Source organism: Colletotrichum scovillei (genome assembly GCF_011075155.1).
Source record: "Colletotrichum scovillei strain TJNH1 chromosome Unknown Contig00010, whole genome shotgun sequence".
NCBI classification, from domain to species: Eukaryota; Fungi; Ascomycota; class Sordariomycetes; order Glomerellales; family Glomerellaceae; genus Colletotrichum; species Colletotrichum scovillei.
This window is the reverse complement of record NW_023336268.1, coordinates 1,089,558-1,117,067: the sequence shown is the minus strand read 5'-3', so window position 1 is coordinate 1,117,067 and position 27,510 is coordinate 1,089,558. Positions and strand designations below refer to the sequence as shown.

Here is a 27,510-nt window from a genome sequence, read left to right as displayed (position 1 = left end):
AAAGTTGCCAAGGTACAATTGTTGTCAGGTTGCAACAGCACATCATGATGGTACGCGGACTCCCCACAATGTCCACTGCCCATGGATTGAACATTTGAGGAAACAAAGCTCCCGACCCACTTCATCGGCGACTTCTCCAAGTCGGTGACCCCTTCTCCAAACACCCAATGAATGAGGATGAATTGAGACTTTCGCAAAAGACCTACATAAATGCCTAAACTCACTGCGCTATTGAAGGGTAATTTGACAATGTTTAATATTCCTCAGCACCAAAATACAGTTGCTCTTCCGCATTTACACATCACCTGGAAACGCTCCAAGAACCCGACAATTTGAATCTCGAAGACCCACATCTCTGTTCCCAGTCAACAGTAGGATCAACCCCTTCAGCGTACTATCTAAGCGTAAGTCCATGAGATATCCCATTACTCATAACCTGCAAAAATTGAAATTCTTCGCGCATTGGCGTCCATAAAGTTAGATACTGATGATCGCGTGTTTCTCACAGAATCCCCGCCGCACAACTAGAAACATGTCTTCAATCAAGTTCAACACCCCTCCTGGTGCCGGCAAGATTTATGGCGAGGCCTGCCACTACTCACAGTCTGTGGACCTCGGCAACGGCATCGTCAAGTGCGCCGGACAAGGAGGCTGGGATCCGGAGACGGGTGCGCTCGACGCGAACGACACCAAAAGACAGGTTGAGCTGGCGATCGAGAACGTCGATATTGTTCTCAAGGCAGCGGGCCTCCGAGGGTGGGAAGACGTCTACTCACTGAGGTCATATTCATGCGATATCCGGGCCTCTTTCGATTTCATCGTCCAGGGTTTGAAAGCACGGATTCCCGATCATCGACCCATCTGGACAGCCATTGCTGTGCCTCACTTGGCCCTTCCCGGGATGTTGATTGAGCTGGAAGTCGAGGCCAAACGTCAGGCTTAGGTGCATGCGTTCTACAAGTAGCGCAACAGGTGTATAGCTTAGTCCATGAATATTCAGATGTCGATCCCCACGTATTGCAATCACAGCCCTTTCAGAGTTACAACATCAATCAAGCCGGCCCGTACCGGTGAAACGGGGGATGTAAAGTCGACCAAGATCTCCACTTCATCGCAGGTGAAAAACTCCGACTTTGGTTTTCGGTTATGTCGTGGCCTCAAATCCAAGCTTATTCAACATCTTCAAATGACCTCGAAAGACGGCTGGCTTTGTCGACGAAAACCAGGTGATGCACTCACGCGTGTGGAAAGTATTGACCTTATGCTACGCTTTCACGGCACTGAAGGCGTTTTCTAAACTCGCTTTTCAGAAAAACATCTCTTTTCGCAAAGAAAATCTAGATAATTCAGAACGAGAAGACGGCCCCAAGGAGTGTGCTTGGCGCGCAGGGTGTTGGTTGTCATCATAAGGTAAGGTAAGACCAAAGACTTGATTACGAGGGCTCTCACATCTAACACCATCAAGACCATCAAGCACGTCATTGTCGGCCTGCCGGTCCACGACGCAGACAAGGGATAACTGCAGCGGATACTCCGCAATTGCCACTTAGAATCCTTCGAAAGGTCCAGCTTCCGGCTATATTTTTCACTCCAGATCGAGTTGGTATCGGCACACTCAATAATCCATACGATGTTGAACCGACTCAAGCTTAGTTTATCGAGTCTAGACACACCACACGATCCTGCCAGCCACGCGCCCCACGCGCATCCCATTCTTTGGGTAGACCCCCGCGCATGCTGAGGATGTCGGCCAACTCCCGGCAGGGTCTTTTCATATGCAACCACTCCAAGCACAAAGTCCCCCAGCAAAAAGGGTTCATTTTGGCGATGTCGGATGCTCCCCGACTTCCGGAAATGCTCGGCGGGCGGGACTCTTCCCACAAATCCGGGTTTGGTTGATGGGCGGTTCGCATGGCACAAGTCCGAGATGCTCTGGCGCAATCGATAGTGAGGTTGGATTTTGCCCGGCAGGGGGTCCGCGGCTGGCAAGAATCTGCTGATATCTATCGACCTGACCCGGAGACTTGGGTGACTTTGGATCAGAGTTTCCAGCTCTCAACTTAGTTCTTTCCACCCTGAGAGTCAGTTCGAAGACACTTTGATACGAGAGTGTGCTCATAGGAGTCTGTCAACAATGGCGACCGCAGACAACACCGTCCCCAGGAAGAAGTGGTGGAAGATCCAGTGGTACTCGGACGACGACACTCCCGAAGAGCGCAAGTTCATCATCAAACTCGATCTCATCGTCGTTCCCTACGCAGTTCTGGCGTACTGGGTCAAGTATATCGGTATGATTAAATCCCCTCCATCTATTACTCGCCAGTCTGCTAACACGTACCCACAGACCAAGCAAACTTGAGTATGTTCACGACCGTTGCTAAACTCTGCCTCCTCTACTCGGCAACGCCATGCTAATCAGAAACAGACAATGCCTACGTCGGAGGAATGAAAGAGGAGCTCGGCTTCAAAGGGAACGAGCTCGTCGAACTCCAGACAATGTACACAGTCGGCGCAGTTGTTGGCATGGTGCCCTTCATGTTCTTGTTCACCTATATCCCCATGTACTGGACTATCCCCGCCATGGATATCCTTTGGGGTCTCTTCACACTGCTGCAATACCGAGCACACTCTTTCGGGGAGCTGGCGGCGTATCGATTCATGGTCGGCTTCTTTGAAGCAGCCTTTTTTCCTGCCATGCACTACGTATTCGGTAGGATTCATCACCAAACCTCTTCCGACGAGAAAAAGTCGAATGCTGACCTCAACACAGGCTCCTGGTACCGAGGGCACGAAATCGCACGACGAGGCGGCATCTTTTACACTGGACTCAACCTCGGAACCTTGACAGCAGGCCTCATCGCAGCTGGAGCATCACACCGCCTCGAAGGCGTCAACGGGATGGCTGGCTGGCGCTGGATGTACATCATCTGCGCAATAATCACTATCCCCGTCGGCATTCTCGGATACTTCCTCCTCCCAGGCACCGTGGAGCAACCAAACCGCTGGATTCTCAATGACCACGACATCAAGATTGCAAAATCACGCTTGGAACGCGGCGGACACGTCACCCGCGGCAAGTTCAAGCTCGGACACCTCAAGCAGATCTTCCTCAGCCCGCAGTTCTGGACCGTTGTGCTCGTCGACGTGCTGTTCTGGAACGCCGGTATCCACAAGAGCACAGGCAGCTTTCTACTTTGGATTAAGAGCTTGGGTCGCTACAGTCCGGCGCAGGTCAATGAGATGGGGACTATCGCGCCAGCTTTGGGAATCCTATACAACATCGTGGCGTGCTTCCTTTCTGACTTGGTGCTTGGCCCCGCATGGGCCATTACATTCTCCTCGTTGTGGAATGTCACAGGCTTGATTATGCTCGTCGTCTGGGATGTGCCTGAGGGTGCCAAGTGGTTCGCCTTCTCGACGATGTACTGGTCCAACGCACTCTCCAGTGTCCTCCACGGCTGGGTCAACACCATCCTCAGAGACTCTCCGGAACAACGGTCATTTACCCTCGTCATGATTACTATCATTGCCCAATCATCGACAGCCTGGACACCGCTGTTAACATTTCCGACGGTCGAGTCTCCGAGCTATCCCAAGGGATTTTCTTTCTGTCTTGGGTGTGCTGTTGCGCTGATCGTTGCGACGCACGTCCTTGATGTTTATATCAAACGAAAAGAGTACGTCTTATCTTACAACTTCAGGAGAAAGAACTACCTAACATGTTCGTCACAGAAAATCGAAACATGCGCAGCTCGAAAGCGGCAGCAGCCACGATGGTAGCTATGTTGATGCTCCTACTAACGCTACCGGGAAGACTACGACCGCCGAAGTGACGGCAGTGGTCAACACTTCAGAAGAGTCCATAGCACGACACTGATCGGACGAATCATTCATGTTATAGAAAGAACGATAGCACAATTAGAACATAGTACCATACATGTCAACTTCGTTTCTTGATACGTCATCACTGAACTTGGATTGTGTGATGCAGCTGGTCCTACTTCCAACACGGAGTAGATACTATCACTATCACCTATTCAAACAGCACTGGAGAATGTGCCTTCCGTGAATTCGATACTAGCAATGAGTACGAAGAGTACATTGGATTGAATGGGCGGCATTTCATTTAAACGTCGTGATTGAACTGCCCTTTCCCCCCTTTTAACACAATAGAAGGCTCCTCGGGAAATGACTGCTGTCTCGTCATCATCAGTGCATCATTATGGGCATTGGTAAGTCCGTATTCCTGCGCTTGTAGCACTGCTTAGTATCCAGGAAGTATACACAGTCAGATGACACGGTTGTCAACACCTTTGGTCAGAAAAGCGAGCTAGTCAATAGCTAGCAAGTCATCGGGGTCCTTGACTGCAATAAAGGGTTATGCAGGGATATCGAGAGCGAGGCACTCATGAATATTTCCAGTGGTATATGGATTGTTCACGTGCTTTCCGTCCAGGTAGCTTTTGATGACTATGCCTTGAGACTGTGGAGCATATGGCTGAGGTGAATAAACCGCAATGGTTGCCAGGGCAGCCACCATCCACATCACCAACGCCGCGCCTTCCTCAGGTTCACCCAGCCACACCGCAAACTTTCATCCGATAGCCTTTGTTTACCACCAGAATACACAACAAGCCCTCATATACCCCTCCAACGCGATTCCTGTCACCAGCACAGCAGGCGCCCCCTTAGGCCGGGGGTCAGGTCAAACTGTGGCGTGGTGGTGGAATGGTTAATGGTCAACATCAATTATCTTCGCCAACCAGCCTACTCGACGACAGGCTTAGCGCATACGAGTAACCGAGTTCGAATCCCAGCATGAGCACCAGAGATGTAGCCCCCAGTTCAGCACCGGGGGGGTGAACTCTTTTGCCTTTTGGACCTTTTGATATCTATGTTGTTCCTCTACGTCTCTTCAGTACGCCACGCATACATTACTTCCTTATTAATTTTCGGTTTCACAAAACCTAAGGGGAGATATCAAGGCTTAGAATGGTCGTGATGGCGCCAACTCCTCTAGGCCCTACCGAGGTCACGTGGTCTCAATCAGACAGTCACGGAACACCGCCTGTGGTGTTTTTCTTTGGCCGACAGCATAAATGTATGGATGTCGGCTCTATTTTCTACTTCTTGACCTTGTTGGGCAAATTTATGATAAGTTCGAACGACTATAAAATATGTTTACATTTCGTTATTGGATGCCCTTGATTGGCAAGAGTAGTGCGAGGGAATAGAAACAGTCATGATTGGCTTCGAGTACCTTAGATAGACGAATGCCCAACGACGAACGTGTGTGGAAACAGAAATGTGTAATTACATGTGATACCTTGCTTTCCCTAAATATGAAAATAGAAAAATCAGGACACTCAACGACTCAGTTGTCAGATGCGTACCATATGTGCATCGCGCCCTTATCCGCGACGTCTTCTACTCTCAATCCAAGTTGAAAGGCCCGTTTTTCGAGATGCGCTTGCTGGTCCTTTGAGAGGGGAGCTATGCACTTGATGGCTGCTGTCATCACACTGCGTGCATTTGTCAGCTCATCTGAGAACATCTTGAGACAGTTCCCACATCCTTGCGGAATAGTAATCTTGATTCCAGCGAGATGGTCCACAATCAGCTTCAAGTGCCCTGTGAAGTTAAAAGGTAGTCGAGGGTCCCAGATATTGAAATTGTCTGTCATGCCCGCCAGAACCAAAGAACCGACGCCGCTCGGAATGCAGTTCTTTACGCAATTGTTTTTGATTGCATTCTGGTTCGAGGAGTGAGTCTTGCTCTTCATCTGTGATAGAATAGTGCGGTAAGGCTTGACAGCAGCTTCGATCAACATGAGACGAGTAAGAGAAATGAGGTCTAATACACCGAACGCGTTAGCAAGCTTTTCCTCTCTCTAGGCAAGACATATTGCCGTTCTTGTTCAACGATTAGTGTAGGGTAAAACAGATGCAATATATTACCTGAAAGATCATCTACGCTCATGTTCTGGAGACAATCAAGTGGAATCATCAGAAACTCGTTAATCTGGCCACTTTGAGGTGTCCAGTGCATCCGTTGTTTTCCATACTGCACCCCCATCACATTTGGGTTGTTGAGAGCCGAAATCGGCACGCCCTCAGCTATCCTGACCACCATGTCGCGGAACAGCAAGACGTCGCCCATTTCCCAAGCGACCCAGAGCACATACGGCTCATCCAGGGTCGAGCGCATCGCGCTCAGCCAGTGCCAACTCCAAGGTCGCAGAAGGGACAGCACATCGTATTTGTTACAGAGGACGAGAAGGTCATAAAGCCTGCGAACTCTCAGGCTGAACGGTACGCGATCGAAGTGGCCATGAATGATTTCGAGCATTAAAATCATCTTCTCGAGCCCGTCTTCTGGCAGCTCAATGATCCAGTCGTTTATTTTCTTTTGCTTCCGGCTGATTCGCCCTCGCTTGCTTTGTCTTCCCTTGATTCGTCTTTGCTAGCTTCGTCTCCACCTGCTTCGTCTTTGCTTACTTCGCTTTCGCCAGTTTTGCTCTCGCCTGGTTCGTCCTTGCTTGCTTCGACTTCGCCTTCCCCCGCTTTGTCTTTGCTTTCTTCGCCTTTGCTTCCTTCATTCTTGGTGGCTTCTACCTGCCCATTCGCAATCTGCGGGCAGGACTCCTTCCACCCGCCGAAAAGCATTTTGGCAAAAACTGGACAAACCTGGGCTAGGGACCTCGAGCATACCCGGAGCGGCGTCGGCGGGTTGCCCACATGCAAGTACAAATCGCCGCTCATCCAAGATGACGGGTTCGGGCATTCGCTTCTTTGGCGATTTTGAACGGCTTGGGCGAACTGGAAGAATTGGTTTTGGTACTAGTGATTTTTCGGCGGAGAACGTGAAGATGCTGTTCTCGGTCTTCGGGAAAATGCTGGGCGGCTGATAATCTGCCATTTTTGAGGATCACAGAATGTCGTGCTGGGGCGATGTGTGAAACTGGTCGTATGCGTGTGCCATAGAGGCTTTGAGCGATGAGAAGTTTTCAAATTGGAATTCTCCTGTTTTTCTTATAGACATTGGCACAGGTTGTCATAGAAACTCATTTCCGAGTCTTAGCCGGCGAATGTTGCTTTTTCCGTCTGCCTTTGATTTTCCTGATTAGAATACACTGCATGCGACTGCAATCAAGTAAATTTGGGAAGACTACGGGCATCTCATTCATCTGAACTTCAGAATAAGCATTATTGGATGGCGTACGCCACGGAATAGGAAGTTCCTTTGTCAGATGTGTAAAGCGCCCAAAGCAGAACCAACAAGTCTTGCCCGTCCGAGCCGAATAAGTGGGGCCGAGATTATGCCTCAAGATCCAGAAGTATCTCAATGAGGTAAATGCGATATCACTACTTACTTTTATCTATTAACTCAACCCTTCATGAAAGCTAGATTCCACATGATCATGTACCTTAGCCTTCATGATGAACCATGTATCATAGCTTGCCTTGACTTTGAATTTGTTGCTATCTTCGCTAAGCTCAGATGGAAGAATCAAAGAACGGTAGACATTGTATCGCAAACACCTTTGGGTTCAAATCGTCCTTTTTCTCCTGTTCACGATCAAGTCGACATCCATGAGACACGTTCAGGTCTTCGAATCCGCACTCAACTCCCAGACATGTCCCATAACACCGTGACCTAGGCAAAGATCTTGGAGAAAACTGATCACCGCGAAAGAGCGTAGTTATCTCATCACTCGCAGCAGATAGAGGTAGAGGCGTGAAAAGCGCAAGATGTTTGAAGCGCATTGATTTACCTCTCTCTACACCTTGGGAACGTGACCTGGTCGCATGACCAGCTTACTGAGACGATCGCGCCGAGGTGATACCGCCAGCGCCGAATCTTAAGACCGCGGGGAATTGTGGGGTTAGTGCCGGCTTACGGGTCGGGAGGTCCACCAAGTGCCGGCCAAGTGACCGAGAGCTGCTGACTTGCAACTGTCATGAAGCAAGGTGCTCTTTAGTAATGAGAAGGCGACTACATGAATCATGAGGCTTTCCCCATGACGCGATGTGTCTGAATTTTTCCAATCGTCAGATTCTTCCATCCCTTTTTTCCTTTCTTCTATTGCAACCCTATGTTGATGCCACGCACGCGTCCAGTCCAATCCACTCATCCACACACTTCTACCACACCAAAAAGATTTCCCCTTCAGGATCACGGTCCCCCCTTGCACTTTTAATCCCAACCAATCAGGCTCCGAATGGCATCCAACCTAGGGAGTTATTCGCATTGGCTTAAGCGCCTCACCCGCACTAAAGCCGTGTTGGCAAGGTGCCATCGAGCGTTTTTCACATGCCCTTTTAATCCCCCAACTTGGACGAATAGCCAGTCAGAAGAGAATACTTCGGGCTGGCTGATTGATGGGTTCCCTGAAACTGGCCTTGTTCGGACACAAGTAACGTCAGGTGCAGAACGGGTTATGCCCACAAGAACCCCATCTTCCCCCTTTTCCCAAGAGGACATGGAGAGTGACTGGCTAAGACACTGAACCTGTCAAAAGCGCAGCTGTCCACATTTGCTACCTCGTGCGATCTTTTGGGGCCTGCAACGTCACCTCTTCCGACACCAAGCACTTGGTTTATTGCGCCAAACATGACAGGAAGTAAAAGGGGGGCAACAACTAATGTGCGCAGTGCAGGTGTCTAGATCTTGCAGCTTACTAGACTGATTTGCACAACTGCCGCTAGCGCGGTGGCGTTCAGGTACCGCTATTACCAGATGTTCTCGCTGGGCTCCGTCGCACAAAGGTCACCAATATCTCTCGCCTGATGTCTCTCCAGCAGTCTTGGGGTCCTTCTGCACAATCACTGGACGTGACGAAAACAATATACCGCTTGGCGACGGGATCCACCTCCCAAGACCCCAAGACCGTAGACGAGAAGGGAGCTCAATATGACAATAGCAAAGCTCTGCCGAAGCGAAGCAGGCCCAGACCTTGGAATCATCTGCGGGTTCCTGGGGGTTTTCCTCTTCCATGGACTAGGGAGGGCGGCCGAATGCCACTTCCCGCGTGGCCGTCGCCAGGGTCAGTTTGTTCAAGCCGCAACCAACCACAAGCCTCGGAGCCGCGCCGCTGGTACCGATCCCTCGACATCCCCGTGGTCCCCCTTCTTTCCGCACGCGGGGCGCTTTTAAAGCCTTGCCATCTTCCGTCGCCGATTGGCAGATGCCCAAAATGAAACGAAGTTTCTCCCGAGGGGACACTTGGGGGCCCAAAAGCCATCCCAGTCCTCCCGGTGTTTCTTAGAACAGGGACATACTCGGCTCAGTTGGTCCTTCTCGACTTCTATTGGCCACTCTTAAAGAGCCTTAATCTTTCTTTTTTGCCAAACTACATGTACTATGCACGTTTGTCAAGCCAGCCACAAGTCTCTGCGCTCCGCTTATGCGCCCGCCTCATCTCGGAATATTGGCCGTGCCAACCGCGAATCCGCGATTGACAGACTGGACGGGCCGTGATCACAGCGCAAGGGGGCACCACCGTCCGAGATATTGGAGCCACCGAGGATGTGGACGTGTGTCCGCGGCGGACCATGTCTCAGAGTAGCACGCTTCCTCCGTCCATCACTCCTACATCGCGTGGTGCACCCATTCTCGTGGGCTTGGGGCACGGTCTTCGAGGCGAGTAGCGGGGACGTACATGTGCCATCTGATATTCTAGACCGGACACCCAAGTCCGATTTGACCTGCCCTGTGCAACACTAGACGACGGAGAGAGCACAGGGGGTAAGCATATATGAACCAGACTACCATCCACCCTCCTTGAGACCTCCGTTCTCTGCTGAAGATTGGACGCAGCTCTGAGACTCGGGGACTCTTGTCATTAAACAGGAAAGAAAAAAGGGACAACGCTCCTCCCCGTAGCCCACCGGGCGGCGGTGACTACAGCACAGTACCACTACGCCTTGCAAGATGCAAGTCTAGATTCGACATGCGGGTTGCTCCCGCCGCTTAGGTAGCCCTTCTTTGTTCCAAGGGCTGGGCAGAGGAGAACCCTTGGTCCTTGGCCAACGCGGCACGCATCGTTCAATGTTACATCTGCAGGCTCACACTTGGCCTTTTTCCTATTGTATATATACAGCAAGTCCCATGATGAATGCTTCCCGTTCTGTCCCCATGGTCTTCAACCCGCTCCTCGTGCGACCTTCCCCCCGACGACAACATCCACCATCGTGATCTTGTGCTCTTCCCCAAGACATGCCTTTCCTTTTCGAATAGCTACAGTCTCTCTCTCTCTTCTCTCTTATAAACCTTCTTCGTCACAGTCCTTTCAGTTTCACTTTGGATAAGTAGTTTGCTTCAAACTTTATTCACTCCTTGGAGCCATCTTTGCAAGACCAGACATCCAAAACACCAACTACGTTCCTTAGCTCCTTGAGCTTTACATCATCGCAAGAATGTACTCAAACTCCATCCTCTCAACCCTCCTCCTTCTCCTCCCGGCCGCCACCCGGGCCTGGGACTCTCCAAACTACTCCGGCCTCACCCGCCTCTGGCAAGATAGCTTCCCGGGCGCCTCAGGCGACCCCATCAACGGCGGCAACTGGAACATCATCACGAACCTCCATGTCAACAACGAGATCCAGGAATACACGACCTCCCGCTCCAACCTCCAAATCTCAGGCGGCGGTACCGTCCAGATCGTGCCCCAAAAGGACGGCAACGGCGCCTGGACCTCGGGCCGTATCGAGTCCCGCTACGTCTTCACCCCCGCCGCCGGGCGCCTCACCGTGGCCGAGGCCCAGATCCGCTTCGGCGACAACGCCATCGCCAACAAGAAGGGCATCTGGCCGGCCTTCTGGATTCTCGGCGACGCTATTCGTAACGGCGTCAGCTGGCCTCGTTGCGGCGAGCTCGACATCCTCGAGACTGTCAACGGGCAGCTGACTGGGTACGGCACCGTCCACTGCGATGTTCTCCCCGGCGGCGCGTGCAACGAGCCCAACGGTATCGGTGGTAACATTGGCATCCCGGATCAGGGGTGGCACACTTGGCGTCTGCAGATTGACCGTCGGTCTGGCAACTGGCAGACGGAGACGATTACGTGGTTCCGTGACGGGCAGCAGTTTCATCAGATCAGCGGCGCCAGGATCGGGAGTGAAGGCATTTGGAACACGTTGGCTCACGCGCCATTGTTCTTCATCTTGAACGTTGCCGTCGGTGGTAACTGGGTAAGTAGATGTTTTCACAAAGCTTATTCAACGTTCGTTTGACTGACTATCTGCAGCCTGGAAACCCGGATGGCTCTACCATTGGCGGCTGGGGAAGCATGATGGAGACTGCCTATGTTGCCGTCTACCAGTCCACCTAATCTCAATCCTCATGAACCTAATTGGGCTCTTGAGCTCATACTGAATATCGTCTTGTTGCTGCTCCTGCAACTACGCCGTTCGCTGTACATATGCCAGCAGCATACTTAGATACCCATTGTCCACTTTATAGTATATGCACACAACCACGCTCGCTAGATAATTTCCATAAATAATCTCACCGTCAAGATACATCACAAGCTCTCCTTCTTCACTAGTCAAATGGTTTTGAATACCTTGTTTTGTCGTGTTCATGTCTCATAATAAGCCATCTCTCCTGACTCTCATCAACTGTACCAGGTAACAGGTCATGATCTAAGTACAATGACATAGATGTCCGTGCTTCGATGAATGGTCTCTACTCATAAAACACCAAGCATCTAACCTCTATGCTTTGTCTTCCCTTCGCATCTGCGGGGGTGTTGGGGTCAATAAAGGCCGTGTGAGGCGTGTAATCGGCCCGTCCCGGCTTGCCGCCAGGCCGCCCTTGGCTCCTCGAGTCGAAGCACTTGATGAACATGGCTTCGTCAGGGGTCATATCTTTGGCGTAATACAGCTTGTGCTTGTCGCTTGGTGCGACAGAGAAAGTCTCGCCTGCATTGATGTTAGCAAAATGAACGTGCTCGTAATTCTACTACGGTGAGGGACACACTCACCCTTGACATCGTAATTCTCCGTCGACCGCGCCAAAGCCGGGTCCGGAAGCACCTCCTTGCCCCGATCATCGTCATCGGTATCCGTCCTCCGGGGGTACAAGAGATCCACAGCGATCAGATCCTTGGGCTCCGTAGTCCGCCAGTCAATCACCGCAAGCGGGAAGTCACTCGCCGGGTGTCCGATCGGTCTCCAGACATTGATAATCTGGTACCGTCCATTGACCAGCTCATCCGCCTCAGCTCCCGGAACATGCCTCCTCACACGCGCTTCCGCCGCGCCGGGCGTCTGGTCGACATGCACCTGCTGTACGGGCTGTCTGGGGCTGCTCTTCTCCCTCCTCCGGATGGTGTGGTCAAAAATCACAACTTTCTTCACACCGGGCAACTTCTCCCTCAGGAGTGCCTCCACTTCGGTATAGTAGCCGCTTCGCACTGCCTCATCGTCGATGAAATCCTTCTCCTTAGCGGGTGAGTTGTACACGGCGAAGCCGGAGACGTCGGTGCCGAACTCTTCCGTCGACTCGCGGATGTTCACCACTGAGCGGCGGCGCTCGAGCCGGCTAAAAGAGGTTACGTCTGTATCGACCTTTGCCCAGGGCTTGCTGCCCTCCAGAGTCGCGGGGTCTAGATAGCGGAAGTTGCCGGTAGTCATTGTTGCGAGGGGTCTAGTGTGGTTGATGCGGGGAATATTGCTGTTTCTGAAACTGGTTTTGATAGATGATGTGAGCTTCGAAGTTCGTCGTAGGATTGTGCTCATAATAGTACCTTATATGTACGTCAAATGGAGGGTTGATGTTGAATTACACAATGCCGTGCGGGGGTCAGGAGACGGGAGTTTAAAAGGAGGACTCGTAGGGCGCAACAGGGCGCGCGAATGAGACGACTGGATGATTGCATCACCATGAACCCGCGGCAGTGGCCATTAGTCATTCAGGATTTCTAAGCTGTTTCTCGCAGTGTCCGAGACCCACTCCCGGGCTCGGCATCGATTGTGGGGCCTTTTGATTTCCAATCGCCGACATTCCGCGATCCGAATTGCTGCCGTCCCGAAATGCATGCGTCAATCCCGCGGGGTATGCACCGCTCGGCGGCGGGAAAGTCAGCTTCACGGGGTTTAGATCAAATGCCCGACCGCTCAGTACACCAACAGCGGCATTCTGATCTATTTGCTAAACAGTGCTTGCCTTCTCCAAAGTGAATAAGCCGTTGATTTTGACTCACTACTTCGCGAGCATAGCGAGACTTGTAAGTGTGTTAGATAAGATACATGCATGGTCGTAGTAGTCATTATCGGCAAATACTTTCATCTATGAATTACACATGAACACGTAATTCAGTGAATCCAGTCGGGTAAGTCAAGTGTAAGTTATCCAGAAAAGGCATGGATAAATAATGAGACATAGAGTGGTTTCTACCGCGAAAAACAAAAGTGAAGCCGATCGAGACACGTCTTGCTAATTTCCGAAACCGAGAATCGAACTCGGGGCTATGCCTAACCTCTCACAAGATGAGAGGGCATCATGTTGGCCACTACACCATATCGGATGTTGATGGAAAATTCTGCAGGTATCCAGCTGATACTCAGTTGCCATTGTGCGTATCCACAGCGGAGACGCAGCCATTTTGACTACCCTAACGGCTCCGCAAGGTTTGGATACACGAAGTCGCGATTGATGCAATTCAATTAAACTACCTAAGTGTTCCATGTCACAAAGGGCTGGTGAAGACGTCTTATGACTACTTATGAAAGTTGGCAATGCACCAAAGGAATTCATTGTACTATGTGCAGGTACTCAATGCTACCGGAACCAAACTAAGGACATAGAGTCGAAACTCCTTCACCGACCAAGTTTCAGTGGCTTCAAAAGAAAATGTTTCGTATCATAGGCTTGATCAAGTCTTGCATCTCAACATGCAACAGGCCATTTCACGTGCCTCCGAGCCTCTCGCCTACTGATTCTGACTCTTGAGTCTGGTCCGGGCTTTGGCCTCCCTATGCCAGTCGTTGCCCAAGGGACTTGGGCTTTTGGGACTTTAACGGGCCCGCCATCAGTACCTTCCAAATCAATACTAAGTATCATTTGCGCAGCAATGCCAAGAAGAAGTCCGTTTGCAAGGTGGCGGCCAGGGCTTTCACAAAGATGCGCGGTCAGTGTATGTAATCAACCAGAGAAAATCAATTCACGTACCAGACATGTTTGCCTCCTCCAAAAGGAAGGAACCCAGGCGGCGATGATGCATTGTAACCCAGTTCCAGAAACCTGTTACCCTGCCAGCTTTCAGGGTTGGCGCCCCATACTTTTTCATCGCTATGTAGTATGCTAAGCGGCATCTGGACGTTGTTCCCTTTCTTGAGGAGGTACGAGCGGCCGCCGTCCGATATTGTCGTGTCTTTCATTACCGTTCGTGTGATGTTATCAACAATATTGTGTCGTTCCGTCTCTTGCGCAGAAGACAGGAGTAGTGGACAGTGCTCTTTGATTTTCTCCAGGTGAAGTGTCATCTCGACGTGGTCTTGATCAGTTCGCTTCTCGGTAACCGCGGCATTGAGAAGCTCGGTCCGAATACTGGCCAATAGGTCTGGCTGGCTGTAAATATTCGAAAGAAGCCAGAAGACGAGCGTGGAGATGTTGGCGAGAGCGGTGGCTAGGAGAATCTCAATCTTTGCGCTGTTGTGGATCGACATTCCGAACTTTTGTTCTGCACCGAATCTGTCCTTGGTGAATTGAGGAACTTCGGCGCCAAAATCATCCTCACGCTTGATGTACGCTTCCAAGGCTTCAATTACCTCGGTTCTCGCTTTGAATGCTTTAGACGCGATGACAGAGGGTGCAAACCCAGGGAAGAGTCTGTGCATGTCATCGTGATAGATCCTGGGTGTTGAGAATTAGCCTGGCTTCCGTCAGGGTAGACGCGCCTGTAGCGTGGCGAGGCCGGGACAGATATAAAGATGCGGTGTAGTTACCAGAAACTCTGCATGACTCCGCTGTTCTCCCAAGGGCTCAACTTCCCGTAGAAGCCTCTCATGATGGCCCTGGACACTGTCTCACGAGTCCAGCAGTAGAAGTCTCTCGGCTCGAGCTGTTCGAAGGGTATTTCGTCAAGAGAGGTGGCTAAATTGCTGACCCCTGATCTAGCAAGATCAATCAACGAAGGCCCGGCCAGTCCTTTGTAGAGAACCTTAAAGATGGCGGTACGAAACTCCGGGTTCGTCCATAAGTCCATCCCGTGGCCCTCCATGCCTACCAAAGTGCGAACAAATGTGTCAATCAGGGGTTCAAAGCTAAGAGTCCGCTTCTGGAATATGGACGATGCCAGTTGTGGTGAAGATGCCACGTAAAGCTTGCTTCCAAGGATGGGCAACGAGTATGCCGTCATATTGAACTTCTCGCTAGTATCGTATCAGCTTACAATGAGATTGCACCATCTTTGCCCGCCCGACTCAACCGTCCCTCAAGGTTCAAGCGAGATGGCTCTCAAGACTTACTGATTCTTGACATGTTGCTTGTAACCCATCTGGATTAGATCAATCAAATGACCAATGAAAGGTATCTTTGGTTGTAGGGCTGGAGGCTCCTGCGAGTCTAGGACTTTTGGCCAGAGAACATTACGGACAAGGAATATGACCAGGCAACAGGCCAAAGGAAACCATATCACTTGTGTTTCGTCCAACGTGCTTGTTAGCATTTTGAAAGGGCGTCTTTCTGCAATTCCGGTTCCTAGAGTTTGTCTGTAAGTTTTGGTCACTAGACATCTCGAAGCAACTCAGACATTCTCTTCCTTCATTTTATGCTACTTTTTGGACTTATCGACGCAAGCAGCATCCAATTTCGTTATCATCAGCTGCAGTGCACAACAATTAACTCCGCCACATTTAAACATGGGTGCATCATCGTAACGGTCTCACGTCTTGATTTGGATCCAAACTCCTCCTGAAAACGTATGTCGAGCTGCGGCGCTAACGTACAGTAAGCAATATTGTCGTGAGAAGCCAGAACCACCAATCAAATGGGTGTCTGACTTGCAGATGATTTGAGCTGAAAACCACTTCGGTACTAGCACGATGAAATAATAGACGTGGAGCATGACAGACGTGAGATTATGTGGTGAGCTTTTAGTGCAAATACCCATCAAGATGGGTTTTGCCGTGGTCAAGATAAGCGATGTCTTGGTTTACAAAGTAGGGCCCTTGGCTCTGGGGTGTTGCTGACAACGTCGGCCAGGCTTACACCGCTTGTCAGTTGTGTCACGTATCTGAGACCTTGAAGGCATGTCTAGCGGTCCGCGTGTAAGTCTTTGAAAAAATTTGAAATGTTTCAAATTGGAATCAATTGCCCCTTCAGTTTTAGGTTCATGCAATTTCAAGACCCAAGCGAGTGTTGCTCCCAGCTCGTGGTTTGGTCAAGTTGGGGTTGCTCATGGAGGGACAAAGAATGAAGACAATCTTCAACTAAAAGCACTTTATCTACCCCAGAACAAGTAGCAGTCAATTAAATATTGCAAAGCCAGAAGAAATCGATCTTCCCGTGTCAAAGAAGAGGATAATAGGCAAAAATGGCAAAAGGATGACCAACGTGGGGCTCGAACCCACAACCCCCAGATAACCACAACTCTTGATGGAAGAGATGATAGAAGTCTGATGCGCTACCATTGCGCCAGCCGGCCAGTTGCTTTGATGGGATTTTTTTCGACGGATGCGTATTCATAGACCCCGCTTTGTAAGGGCCCCGGACAATTCGTGCTCCCTGACTCACCTCGCCCGCAGTGGCACACACCAGAGCAAAACCAAAATTTTCGCGATCCCGTACGTCGTTTGCCCGCTAGTGGGCTTCTGACGTAACGATTCTCTACTAGGATCAACGTTGCATCTGCTTTTTGAGTGTTTGCATGCAATTTCTTCTTTCTTTCGGCGTCCCGCACACAAAAGCAAGCCAACGAAAAACCCAAAATTCAGAGACCCCCCCGTGGCGATCCATCGGGGAATGGGGTCTGGCGCTGTTGGAGAAAAAACTCACAGAAGGTTGATGGAGCTAGCGATGGGGCAAGCGGGTTCGATGTGGGCATCGCTTCGTGACAAACTTCAAGAGTGAATGAGACAGAAAATTCTTCAGCAAGATTCTTCTCCCCAGACAGTTCCAACTTCCAGGGAATGTGAAGCGAGCATGGAAGCCTATGTAGCATGCATAGACGACGAAACTGTACAGAGCCTCCACTCTTCCGTCTTACACGGAAGTAAGTAGACAGAAACCCTGGCGACGGCTCATGAGAGGTTGATAACCAGAACGAAACGATCTGAGGTTCGGAGCTCCACCACACGCGCCGATGTGCAAATTCGTGCCGCCGGCTAGATGGAAGCACGCCGAACACGCCTTGGAAGTTGGACCTGCCCTTTTGCTCTTCGCCTTGGAGCTGCCCGAAACTCGTTGCCTCGTAGGCTCAGCATCCAGCCAGGCCGCCTGCGGGCAAGTCATCCCGCCTCCCGGGAGCGCCTCCGGCAAGTCCCCATCAATCACGTAAGAAAAACCACTTCTTCCGTCGTCCGTAACTTGCCTCTGCCACCCCGGGGGGCGTTCTCCAACACGCCCCTCCACCCTCTCCCCCCTTTGGACCCGGCTGTCACCGATCCCGAGCAAAAGACCTGGAGCGCGGTCTCTCAGGCTCTCCCCCTCTTCTGCCACGGCTCCTTTCGCATCTTCGCACCTTGCGAGACGCCCTCTTAACCATTCCAAAACGGGCCGGGTCCGATGTTCGCATACCGTCCCTCTGACACGGCTCTCGCATGACTTTCGGTCTGGCTTGACTCATAGAAAACGCCCCAAGTCACCACTGAGCCCGCCTCCTGCCCCTACCTACCGGATTGCCATCCGATGGCGCGTGGGCGGACTGGCCACGACACACCCGGCCCGGTGCGCCGGTTACACATCATCCCCCTTCTCCTGCACCCTACACCGGCTACCCATCATGCTGCGCACGGCAAACCGACCACCGCCCACCGTCCGCCAGGGGGCGCTTAAGAGCTCGTCCGCACACCGCACTATCGTGAGATGACCTTGGAAGTTGAATCATCCATTTCGAGACTATTATCGCGCCATTCAAACCACGGGGCGGACGCGAGCTGCCCTTTCGAGCGACGTGGCATTGCTGCTTCCGGGGAAACATGCCGAGCAGGGAATTACTTTCCGTTTCAACTGCCTACGTAGTAGTACTATGCGTGATGTGCAAGTGAGCAAGTTTAGGAAACTCACAGCAGCGCATTAATAACTCGGCAACTCAACTCTACAGAGCGTATGCCGCAAAGTCACGATACTCCCGGGATCTCATCTCACCGGTACTCAATGTCCCGAAAAAGACCCTTCACTATATCACTTCAGAGCTCAGATCAACCGCTCGCCAAGGATATTCGCCGTTCGTCGGCGGGCGTTCTAGACTCTCTTGAATCTCAGAATTCCGTCCCAAAATTTCTCCAACTCCCACCCCAACACACCCAACTAGTAGTTTTCGTCAAGTAATTATTTCCTAAGATTAACTGAATAGCTTGAAGCTTGGGACATTCCCGTCCCAAAAAACCTTGCATCGCAGCGGGTAAACGCAATGCGAGAACAAAACTAGCAAACAGAAAACGTGGGATGAGCCGCAAGGTAGTGTACACATCGGACAAGTACCTGCCAATAGCCTATAATTATCAAGGGTCGTGACTCGAAAGGGATTTCACATGTTACCATCCCACGCGTCGTGGGTCGCATAGTCTGTGGCTTCGTTGGTGAGGGGCAAATTCTGTTTGAAGTTCTCTCTATGTCCACTGAGTAGTGATACTGCCGCACAATTTGCCGTCGAAGCGCACTCAAAGTATGGGATTCAACTAAGTCATTCGTAAAGTCAGTCCCGACAAGTCACATTGAAAGATGGAGAGGAAGTGGAAAGTAAATTTATAGTGATTTGTATAATAAATATTTGCTTCAATTGTATGTTTCCATATCGAGCTAGCTACTGAGAAGCCATGTGACGGGAACCTTGGCATCATCGATGATGCGCCTCTTCCATCAGCTCTGTCCAAAGTCCCCGTAGAACGCCTCGCAATGCAAAACACTTTCTCATGGTCATTTCACTCAATGCCATGCATCTCTTCAAAAATCCATTGTAAAAAAATCCAACTGAGTTGTGACACTGTCTTTCCCGCCAAAAAAGTTATAATCCTATAAGAAAACAAGCGCCCGGTTCGGAAACCAGGGGGTATAATGCGGTTGAAAAAAATAAGCAAATCCTAAATCCATTAACTTTTTGTTTTCCTTTTCATCCCGTCTCTTGAATTATTGTATGTGATTTTTTTTGGTTGTGTTGATTAATTATCTTTCATGACTCTCCTCCTCTAGTGGTGGTGGTGTCATGACGTGGTGGATCCGCCGGTAACGGATCCCTCCCGGCTATGTGCCAGTCCGTTGTGCGCTTGGCCGTCAAGGTGCTCAAGGCTCATGTAGTCGACGGGAGCCGCTTCGTCGGGGTACGCGGGCGGCGAGGGGGGAACGTCCTGGTAAACGGGCGGCGCCTCGTTATCCCAGCTGACGCCGAGACCGGGGCACTCGGTGAGCATCACGTGGTAGTGCATCCTCAAGATGCGTCCGGTGCCCGTCTGCGTCGCGAGGTGGGGCTTGCCGACGGGCGCCCATTCCTTGGAAACGACCATCTCGATCATGAGTGCGTGAGAGACTTCGGTGCCGTCGCTCGACTTCATGTCGCAGGCGTATCGCGGGCCGTGACTGTGCTTGCTGGCGACGACGCCGTAGTCGAACTCAAACTCGACGTGGCCGTCTGTACTGGTGTAGTCGGACTTCCAGCCGTCGTGCATGTACTTCTCACCGAGGACGCGGGTCTCGGTGCGGGCGACACCCTTCTGCTGAGGCTGGGTGTTGTTGTTGGCGTTGCCGGGGACCGGGGCGTGCTTCTCGCAGGCGGGAGCCACGGTCTTGATGGTCTCCTCAAGCTTCCACGTAACCTTCTTGAGCTTCCAGAACTCGACCGTCTTGTTGGTGGCGTTTGCGCTGGTGAGGCCGTCGAGGCGGAACGAGACGTTGTGAGTGCCGGCCGGGTGGATCACCTGGTTGTAGTGGGCGCTGGCCTTGATGTTGGTGGGAGGGAAGACGCGGACAGAGTGATGCGGGAACTCGGGTTGAGGGAGGGAGCGCTTGACGTCAAAGTTCTGCTCGAACTTGATGGGCGTCTGCGAACCGGGCGTGCCCTTGACGAGGATGGCCTCGGCCTTGAACTCGTAGGCGATGGACGTGATGGGTGTGTCCATGGACGCGGGAAGGTGACCCTCGAGGAGGATGGAGAAGGGGAATTGGTGAATACCCTTCTTGAGCGTCGTGGGGTGCGTGAGGAACGTCCAACGCTTCAGCTCGGTGTACTGGTTGGTGCACTCGCCGCAGTGGTTGGTGAAGGGGCGCTTCTGCTGGACGTGGATGTTGAGCTTGGCGCCAAAGGTCTCGATCTGCAGCTGCTCGTCCTTGACTTCGAGCTGCATCTGGCCCGAGACGAGGGCGCCCGTAGATGACTCTGCATCGCCAAAGAAAACAATGGGCGGGCTCTCGATCTTCAGGTCGAGGCCTGCGTGCGAGTTCTCGTGTGAATCCTTGTTGGAGCGGCCAAATGGCAGAGAGAGGCGGTGGTGGTGGTGCTTCTTCTCCTTGAGGTGGTCTGCGGGATCTGCTGCGAACATGTTGTGGTAAGGGATGTGCTCGCCGTCATCGGAGGAGTAGGAAGAGTGGCGGTCGAGGGGGACTCTGCGCAACAAGCCTTCGTCCTGGACGTTGTTGTGACGGGGTTGGTGATGTTGCTGGTGTTGCTTGGTCTTAGTCTTGAGGTTTGCAATGGCAGAAACACTGAAGTTCTCAGTGGAATTCCGCAGGAAGTTTGCTACGCGGTGGGGCATGATTGGGTGCGGTTGTGTGGTGCGTTCCCCGGATTTCGAGGGCTTGCTGAATCTTGGAATGTTCGGTTGCGGCCCTCAAGTCTTCTTTTGTAAATCTTGGCTGGCTAAGATGGGCCAACAAGATGGACAGGGGTTAAAGGGGGTGAGGGGGCGGATGAACCGCAAAATAAGGGAGGTGGTGTGACGTTTTTAGGGCGTAGGTTCGTCCAAGAGGATAATGGGTTCCGTCAGAAATTTTTGGAATCCTAAAAAGGACAAAAAGAGTCGATTCGCCGGATCCCGAAGGATAGGCGAGGTTGATGCGGGCGCGCGCAGGTTCTTTCGGGTGGGCGTGTGGTGGTAAGGGTGTAAGGCGCGAGGCCGAGGGCGAGCGGCGGTGTGTGTAGTGTAAGTGCGTTGATGAGCTGATGGACGGAATGCGGCAGGTCTGCTGATGTTCCCTGACTGACTGACGAGTGATGTGTGGTATGGGTCTGATGGGCAGACCAAGATGTGTCCGGGGGCCCTTTTCTCTTTGTACTTGGACAGAGAGACTTGGAAAAGTGAGAGAAGAGAAGAGTGTGGAGCGCGATGACTTGTTTCCTCTTGCTATTCTCGAATCCTTGCAAGGAAAGGTCCAGGTGATGTGGGTGGTAGGAGCACAAGGTCTGATTCTCGTTCTGTCCTTTGCCCGTTTGGGTTTTTCTTTCTTTATGGCGTCGAACAGCCAAGAACGAAGCTTGTTTGGGCTGGGTTGCGGTGGTGGTGGACGGGATCTACTTCCGCTATGCGCGCTGAGAGGAAGAAAGATGGGATAAAAGCGACCAAAGCGATGGATGGTAGTGAGGTGCGGGGTGTTGTAGGGCAGATGATGTAGACCCTTTTCGTTCTCTCGTTCGCAACAGGCGTGGATGGCTTTAAAGAGAAAACCAACTGTTTTGGAATCTCGGGTTGATCGAAGTCGAGATCGTAGAGTGAAGGGGTATGGGAAATGAACAAATGCAGACTTTTTGCGACTGCGATGACTCCTTCTCTTGTGAATTTCCCCTTTTGGGTTTCCCGTTCCTTCGTGTAAGTCGTTTGTCGACCGGGGTAGTAGGTAGGGCGCAAGAAAAGTGTGCTAATGTGGGATGGATGCAGCTGCAGCGTTGCGCTTAACGGCGGGCTTTTCGGGTGAGATGAGATGCAGAGTGCGGAGGAGGCAAAAGTGGCCGGGATTCTCCAGAAAGACCAGAGTTCTTTTCGGCTTCTCGAACGAAAGGTATCGTGAGGTTATCGTCAAGTTGGAGTTGTCAACGAGGGAAGATCAGAAGAAAAGTAGATCACGGTGGTAGTTGACTCTTGTAATATCAGCCTCTTATTACGCAAGACGTGAAGCAGGACCGTCGCGTTATTATGTCTTGCCAGCTCGTGATGGTCAAGCTTTTCATAGGGTAATTATGTGTCATGAGTTGGAAGGGTACCTGGCGACACATGCTCCGCTCCAGCGTTTTGACACGGCCCAGCAAGCGCGGCATCGTGTACATCAGCTCTTCATCAGACACCCACATGGGAACTGTGACTGACAGAGACGCCCGTACTGTTACTGAAAGTGGACGTGGATCCATCACAGAGGTGTGTGAATCAACCAAGGATGGGAAGAAAGAAAAAAAAGTGTGAAAAAAAGAGCCTGGACCATCTCCACCGGATGGGTCCATTGCGCGAAGTACCTGCTCCAGTTTGTTCCAAGCGCAGCTGTACATTGCGCCAACTGACACTTCTCGAACATGACCAACGCCAACCAGTGACTGAGCCCACCAGCTCCCTTCGACTGGCTGAGAAGGACGGATGCTGGCCCGAGCTGGTTCATTGTTGCAACTTTTGCAAGGCATGGCGTTGCCTGCTGTGGCATGGGTCGAGTTCCTTGGTGGCCGCCTGATCATGCGCCTGGCTCCAGGACTCGCAACCACTCTCTTCAGTCCTGAGCCATGACACTGAGAAATGGTCCTGGCGGGCCCACGTGTAGGTACGTAGGGCATCCGTAACTTGTATTCTATTCCTAGGAACCAACATCGAGTTGAGGGCCATCCACCGCGACAGGCGGCGCTGCTTAGGAGGGAGATGCCACCGCCCGATCGCGGTCCTGTAGCGCGGCGGTCAGGTAAACTCGGTACGTATATCTCATCCCGGAGCACCATCGCCGGAACCTGGGAAGAGAGCCACCAAAGAGCCAAGACAACCTGGACAAGAGACAGCTTGTTAGGTACTTGTAATTGTGGTACTGTACAGTCTGTGCCTGACCACTACAGGGAACAGCCAGCCTCAGCTTACATTCTCCCTCTCGCCGCCATCACGATTTGCGAACCCTTGAGGTCGTGCCCGGTAGTCCACAATGGCGCAAGGCCAGGGGCACGGCGTCGTACTGGATGATGCAACGGAGGGGAAGCCAATTATTCCTGCGTCCACAAGCCAGACACGTGTAGCAGCAGTAGCAGAAAGAGGAAACAAACGCAATGGAGACAAAGGGGTTCGCAGTTACAGCTAGTTACAGGCTTACAGCACACCAGCTACTGTGTGGATGGCATCATGTTGGTGCGACCGTTCGCAACAGAGCCGGTTACGGTCCATGGAGCCGCCTACCATCCAGGTGTTTCCAGCGCATCGTAGTAATAACGCAAGACGGGAGGATGATGCCAGCATCTCCCAGATTGATGCCAGAGAGCAGATCGGGCGGCACCTTAAACTTAGCACTGACCCGACTAGGTTGTAGCCGCCGCCAGCATAGTCCTGGGAAATGACACCATTGGCCAAGGGCATGAGGAAACCAGCAGAACCAAACCGCATCCTCCTCCCTCAGGTGCAGTCGCACAATGCCATGTGGTACGATTTTCTACTGTTGCCCAGGAATCGCGCTGCGGGGTCCCTCAACCTCTTTTTAGAAGACCAAGAACCGGAGCTCTCCACGAGGTGCGGTCGTGCCAGATGACATTGCAGGTGACTCGGTCAATAAGGCCATCACAATGCACCTGTCGGCAGAAGCAAGCTGCAAACCTGATGTTCTCCGGTTCTCTCTGGGGAAGGTTTCCACGGCCCACGAGGCGTCTGCCCCGGCTACCCAGCCGGTGACATATCGTGAGATCCAGAAACGGGCCATAACGACGACAGGCAGACGTGGCCGATGAACGGGTAATTGCTTGAATGTGCCAAGGAAATCGGCCTACCAGCCTATTTCTCTCATCGCAATGCGATTGTATGATGGCATCAGTCATTAGCGCCATCTGCTTGTTCTCAAACTGACACGCATAGGTAGTGGCGTTGGGGCCTGGCGTGGAACACGTATTCAACGCCGGTGTAAGTCCAGTTCAGCAAGTGGCAAGCAGCCTAGCAGTCTGTACTCTGTTTCCATAGTCAACACAAACGTAAGCAGTCCATGTTGAGGCGTAACGAGCGACGAAGAATCGAGTACCTAAACAGCAAGGCTTTTCGTCACATCTCGTAAACCAGTCAACGGCATCACCGTCACCCACATATCACCGCCACAGCATCGCAGTTGAAACCTCGTGTTGCACCTCTACTCCAAGACAAAAATCGATCTGAGATCCCTATTCGATCGTACCACTGGATCTGAAGTCCGGACCAAGCCGCAATGGAAAAGCGTTGAGAATGTCAACCCGACCGTCCGACCGTCCGACCGGCCGATCGGGGTACGTCTCACAGTCTCTCAGCCTCTCCCATTGCTTGCGGTCAGCGCTCTTGAGGCTCTGGACTATCACTGTTCACAAAGGTTTGCTTGACCGACGGAGCGCACCGTCACCGTCTTTCTCTCTATTCCGATACTCAGCAGTGAGCCGCGCGATTCCCCACCATCACCACCACCAACCATCCTCAAAAGTGCCCTTCCGTCCCCGTAACGGAATGGCATCCCGTAGACTCAGTTGACCTATTCCTAAACCGAGAGGAAGGGGTGCGGTCCGGTGCCGAGCGGGAAGAAGTCCATCCATTGCCTATCCGCAAAGGTTGTCATTTAGCCGCGTTGACCTGCCAAGCAACCCCAACCCATCGTCTTTTTTCCAATATGGAGCCGCCATCGTGAAGTTTTTTCCTTCAGTCTGCTCGATTGCGTGCGAATGTCATTCCTGGCTAGGAAAACGTGCTTCTAGACTTGGCCTAGGATCGTGAATGGAAACGAACCGCAAGCCACAATTCCCACTCGAGGAAAACAAAAACGGAGAAAACGGGGACGGGAAGCAGGGGTGGAATATCCACTTCCAAGGCCACTGGGCCACTCATGAAGTTTCTCTTACGTATAACCGGAGTCACCTGCCCATCCATTTTCGACGTTTTTTTTTTCTTCACTTTGCGTGTCTGCTTCCACCCAGACGCGGAATTCCTTTTGACATTTTCAGTCTTGTTCGACAAATTCGAAAAGCACGCCTCCAACGAGCAAGGAGTCAAGGACCCCCTCCTACAGGCGGCTACAGCATACCCAGTGAGGCTAGTTTCCGTATATGTGCCCTTGACGCTTGGGCGCTCACTTCTCTGTCCCCTTTCAGACAAGGAAACGGAGCTCCAAGGGGTTGGAGCACTCCATAGCTTCATGCCGGTGGCTGCTGGCATTCACATTTGATCCCATCGTGATATCTCCAAAAATGAACGAAGCCGCAGCAAGGAGCTAGCTGAAAAACTCTTCCCAACCCCGTGGGCAGAAAGATTCCTACCATCACTCTTAAGCCACCCCGGCTGGTGCAGGCATTGGCATCCACTGCATTCCCACACATGTCACTGCCACGGCTGCAGACTGGATGGAGCTTGGAGCTGGAGAATTTGCTCCATCTGACTCTTCCAACATTGCCCATGGGAAAGTCTTGATGTACAAGATCCGCACGCCCTGGGCAGTAAGAGACCCAAAGGCGGATGACCTAAGCTCAGAAAAACGAGATGGAACACTTCCATCGCGATCCAGAGCGGTCGTCCAGACCCACGACTCTGACCACCATTCCCAACTTGGGCAAAGGACCACAGTTCCTGCAGCCCTGCTACAAATGTGGGTTTTCAGTCGTAAATGCACACTTGTAGCCCAGCATAAATTTTCTTGTGGATGGGTACATCGAGCCAGGAGGTCGCCAGCATGATGTCAACAACGAACTCACGAATATTGTTCCTGAGTTGCTATGGAGTATTTTCCCACTCATTACCATGGTTTTTCTGTGGTGTCTTCTCCACGAGCGTGTTTCGAGATCGCCCAGCTCCGCTGTTTAATGTTTTCCATGATGCTCATCTCCTCTACAACAGTAATTAACCGCTCATACGCCAACAGGCGTCATCCAACGCCGAAGTGTCATTCAGGGGAAGAATGTTTCCGTCAAAAGTCACCACCGATTCACCGCTAGCCGCCGGTCCTCATCGGTGACCGTCGCCTCCAATGCCCAAAAACCGAGCAAGACATTTCCCACCCCCTCCCTAGCTTAGCCCCCGGGTACCCCTCGCGCCTCAGGGTCCTTCTCGGTGATCCGGGAACCATCCCGAACCCCTCCAAACCCCCCACCTCATCGCGCTCGCCGACTTCGCTCATGGGGAGTCATACTGTCATATCGTAGTGCTCTTGGCCGGCATTCTGTTCTGCTTGCCGGTCACATCGTGACATTTCCCCCAATTTCGCTTCACTTTGTGTCCTTTCCTGATTCAATAAGATGGCGCAAACTATCCCGCAACAGAAAACCTTTTGCTCATCCCCCCCGATACCGGCGCGGCGCCCGCTCACGGCTCCCACAGCGACAGCGCAGGCGGCACTGGTACGGACGCGGCCAGGCCGGTTTGATCTCACGGACCGTTTTAGAAGGCTACCAGAACAGCCAAAGCCACATGCATCCTCAAGGGCAAATAGCTTCTCACAGACTCATGCTAGGATCCCTGGAGAGTCATTCGTCCCAAGGTTTCTGTAAGTAGGGACGGCAACAACCAACGGCAACGGTTAAAGACAGGGCAGCCACGCTTCTGATTCTTGAAACATTGCGACGAGCGCAAGTCTGAACTTGTCAATTGGTTTTCGTAGAAAATCTTAAATGAGCCGACTTGAGCGTCACCCAAGCCCGTCGTCAAACACGCCAACGGGCGCGGCAAGTCAAAATTGTACAGCAAGGTTTATACCTGTGCCCATTCTCACACGTGAGCATCGAATGCTCTTTCTTGTTGAACGTGCGACCCTCGAGACAGTGAAGACACCGAGCTTGAGTTCTCGAGCCAAGAGTTCGTTGTGTTGCTCTCAGATCATTTCGTCTTCGCAATCTGTCGATAGTCGCTGTAATGCGACAATGGGCTTAGGCACTCCATCCCATTTCGCCAGGAGAAAGAAAACGAGGTCACGGCTAGGCCGCCATTGGCCAACTCAAAGCAGTTATCGGATATGATCTCCCATGTTCGCCGTGCCCCTATCCACGTTCCTGAGCCCTGGGCAGAGGAAACAGAAACAAACGGTCACGAACACGAGCGGCAGGCTCGAAGCAGGGAGATAATCGGATATCAACATGTTTTACGAGGCTGATAACGCTTGGCCTTCTTTATCTTCCCCGACATGGCACCAGGTGCAGCAAGATCCAGGTGAAACCCCGCGCGGACGGGACCAACACTCCTTTGACCACTC

The 27,510-nt window shown here is 52.0% G+C and overlaps 7 protein-coding genes across 7 annotated transcripts; 3 read left to right on the top strand and 4 right to left on the bottom strand.

Moving 5' to 3' along the window:
- Positions 1–532: 532 nt before the first annotated feature.
- On the top strand, positions 533–943 carry HER10_EVM0013176 (endoribonuclease L-psp family protein; the record flags this gene model as incomplete). The annotated part of the gene is made up of 1 exon (XM_035482540.1): positions 533–943. One exon carries the CDS (start codon positions 533–535, stop codon positions 941–943), a length of 411 nt encoding a protein of 136 aa, XP_035328678.1.
- A 1,191-nt stretch (positions 944–2,134) lies between these two features.
- Positions 2,135–3,877, top strand: HER10_EVM0003594 (major facilitator superfamily transporter; the record flags this gene model as incomplete). The annotated part of the gene is made up of 4 exons (XM_035473266.1): positions 2,135–2,288; positions 2,426–2,676; positions 2,743–3,677; positions 3,733–3,877. The coding sequence occupies 4 exons, from the start codon at positions 2,135–2,137 to the stop codon at positions 3,875–3,877; spliced, it is 1,485 nt and encodes a 494-aa protein (XP_035327810.1).
- A 1,497-nt stretch (positions 3,878–5,374) lies between these two features.
- On the bottom strand, positions 5,375–6,348 carry HER10_EVM0004487 (uncharacterized protein; the record flags this gene model as incomplete). The annotated part of the gene is made up of 2 exons (XM_035474129.1): positions 5,375–5,853; positions 5,958–6,348. 2 exons carry the CDS (start codon positions 6,346–6,348, stop codon positions 5,375–5,377), a joined length of 870 nt encoding a protein of 289 aa, XP_035327903.1.
- A 4,070-nt stretch (positions 6,349–10,418) lies between these two features.
- HER10_EVM0005749 (glycosyl hydrolase family 16) lies at positions 10,419–11,332 on the top strand (the record flags this gene model as incomplete). Its single annotated transcript, XM_035475353.1, has 2 exons — positions 10,419–11,192; positions 11,249–11,332. 2 exons carry the CDS (start codon positions 10,419–10,421, stop codon positions 11,330–11,332), a joined length of 858 nt encoding a protein of 285 aa, XP_035328020.1.
- HER10_EVM0012790 (methyltransferase) lies at positions 11,256–12,848 on the bottom strand. Its single transcript, XM_035482175.1, has 2 exons — positions 11,987–12,848; positions 11,256–11,924 (listed from the first exon to the last, which is right to left on the bottom strand). The coding sequence occupies exons 1-2, from the start codon at positions 12,741–12,743 to the stop codon at positions 11,689–11,691; spliced, it is 993 nt and encodes a 330-aa protein (XP_035328643.1). The 5' UTR covers positions 12,744–12,848; the 3' UTR covers positions 11,256–11,688.
- Positions 12,849–14,162: 1,314 nt separating this feature from the next.
- On the bottom strand, positions 14,163–14,843 carry HER10_EVM0010418 (prostacyclin synthase; the record flags this gene model as incomplete). The annotated part of the gene is made up of 1 exon (XM_035479878.1): positions 14,163–14,843. One exon carries the CDS (start codon positions 14,841–14,843, stop codon positions 14,163–14,165), a length of 681 nt encoding a protein of 226 aa, XP_035328433.1.
- Positions 14,844–18,940: 4,097 nt separating this feature from the next.
- On the bottom strand, positions 18,941–22,301 carry HER10_EVM0002908 (LMBR1 domain-containing protein). The gene has a single exon (XM_035472601.1). The coding sequence runs from the start codon at positions 20,910–20,912 to the stop codon at positions 19,368–19,370; it is 1,545 nt and encodes a 514-aa protein (XP_035327739.1). The 5' UTR covers positions 20,913–22,301; the 3' UTR covers positions 18,941–19,367.
- Positions 22,302–27,510: the final 5,209 nt, after the last annotated feature.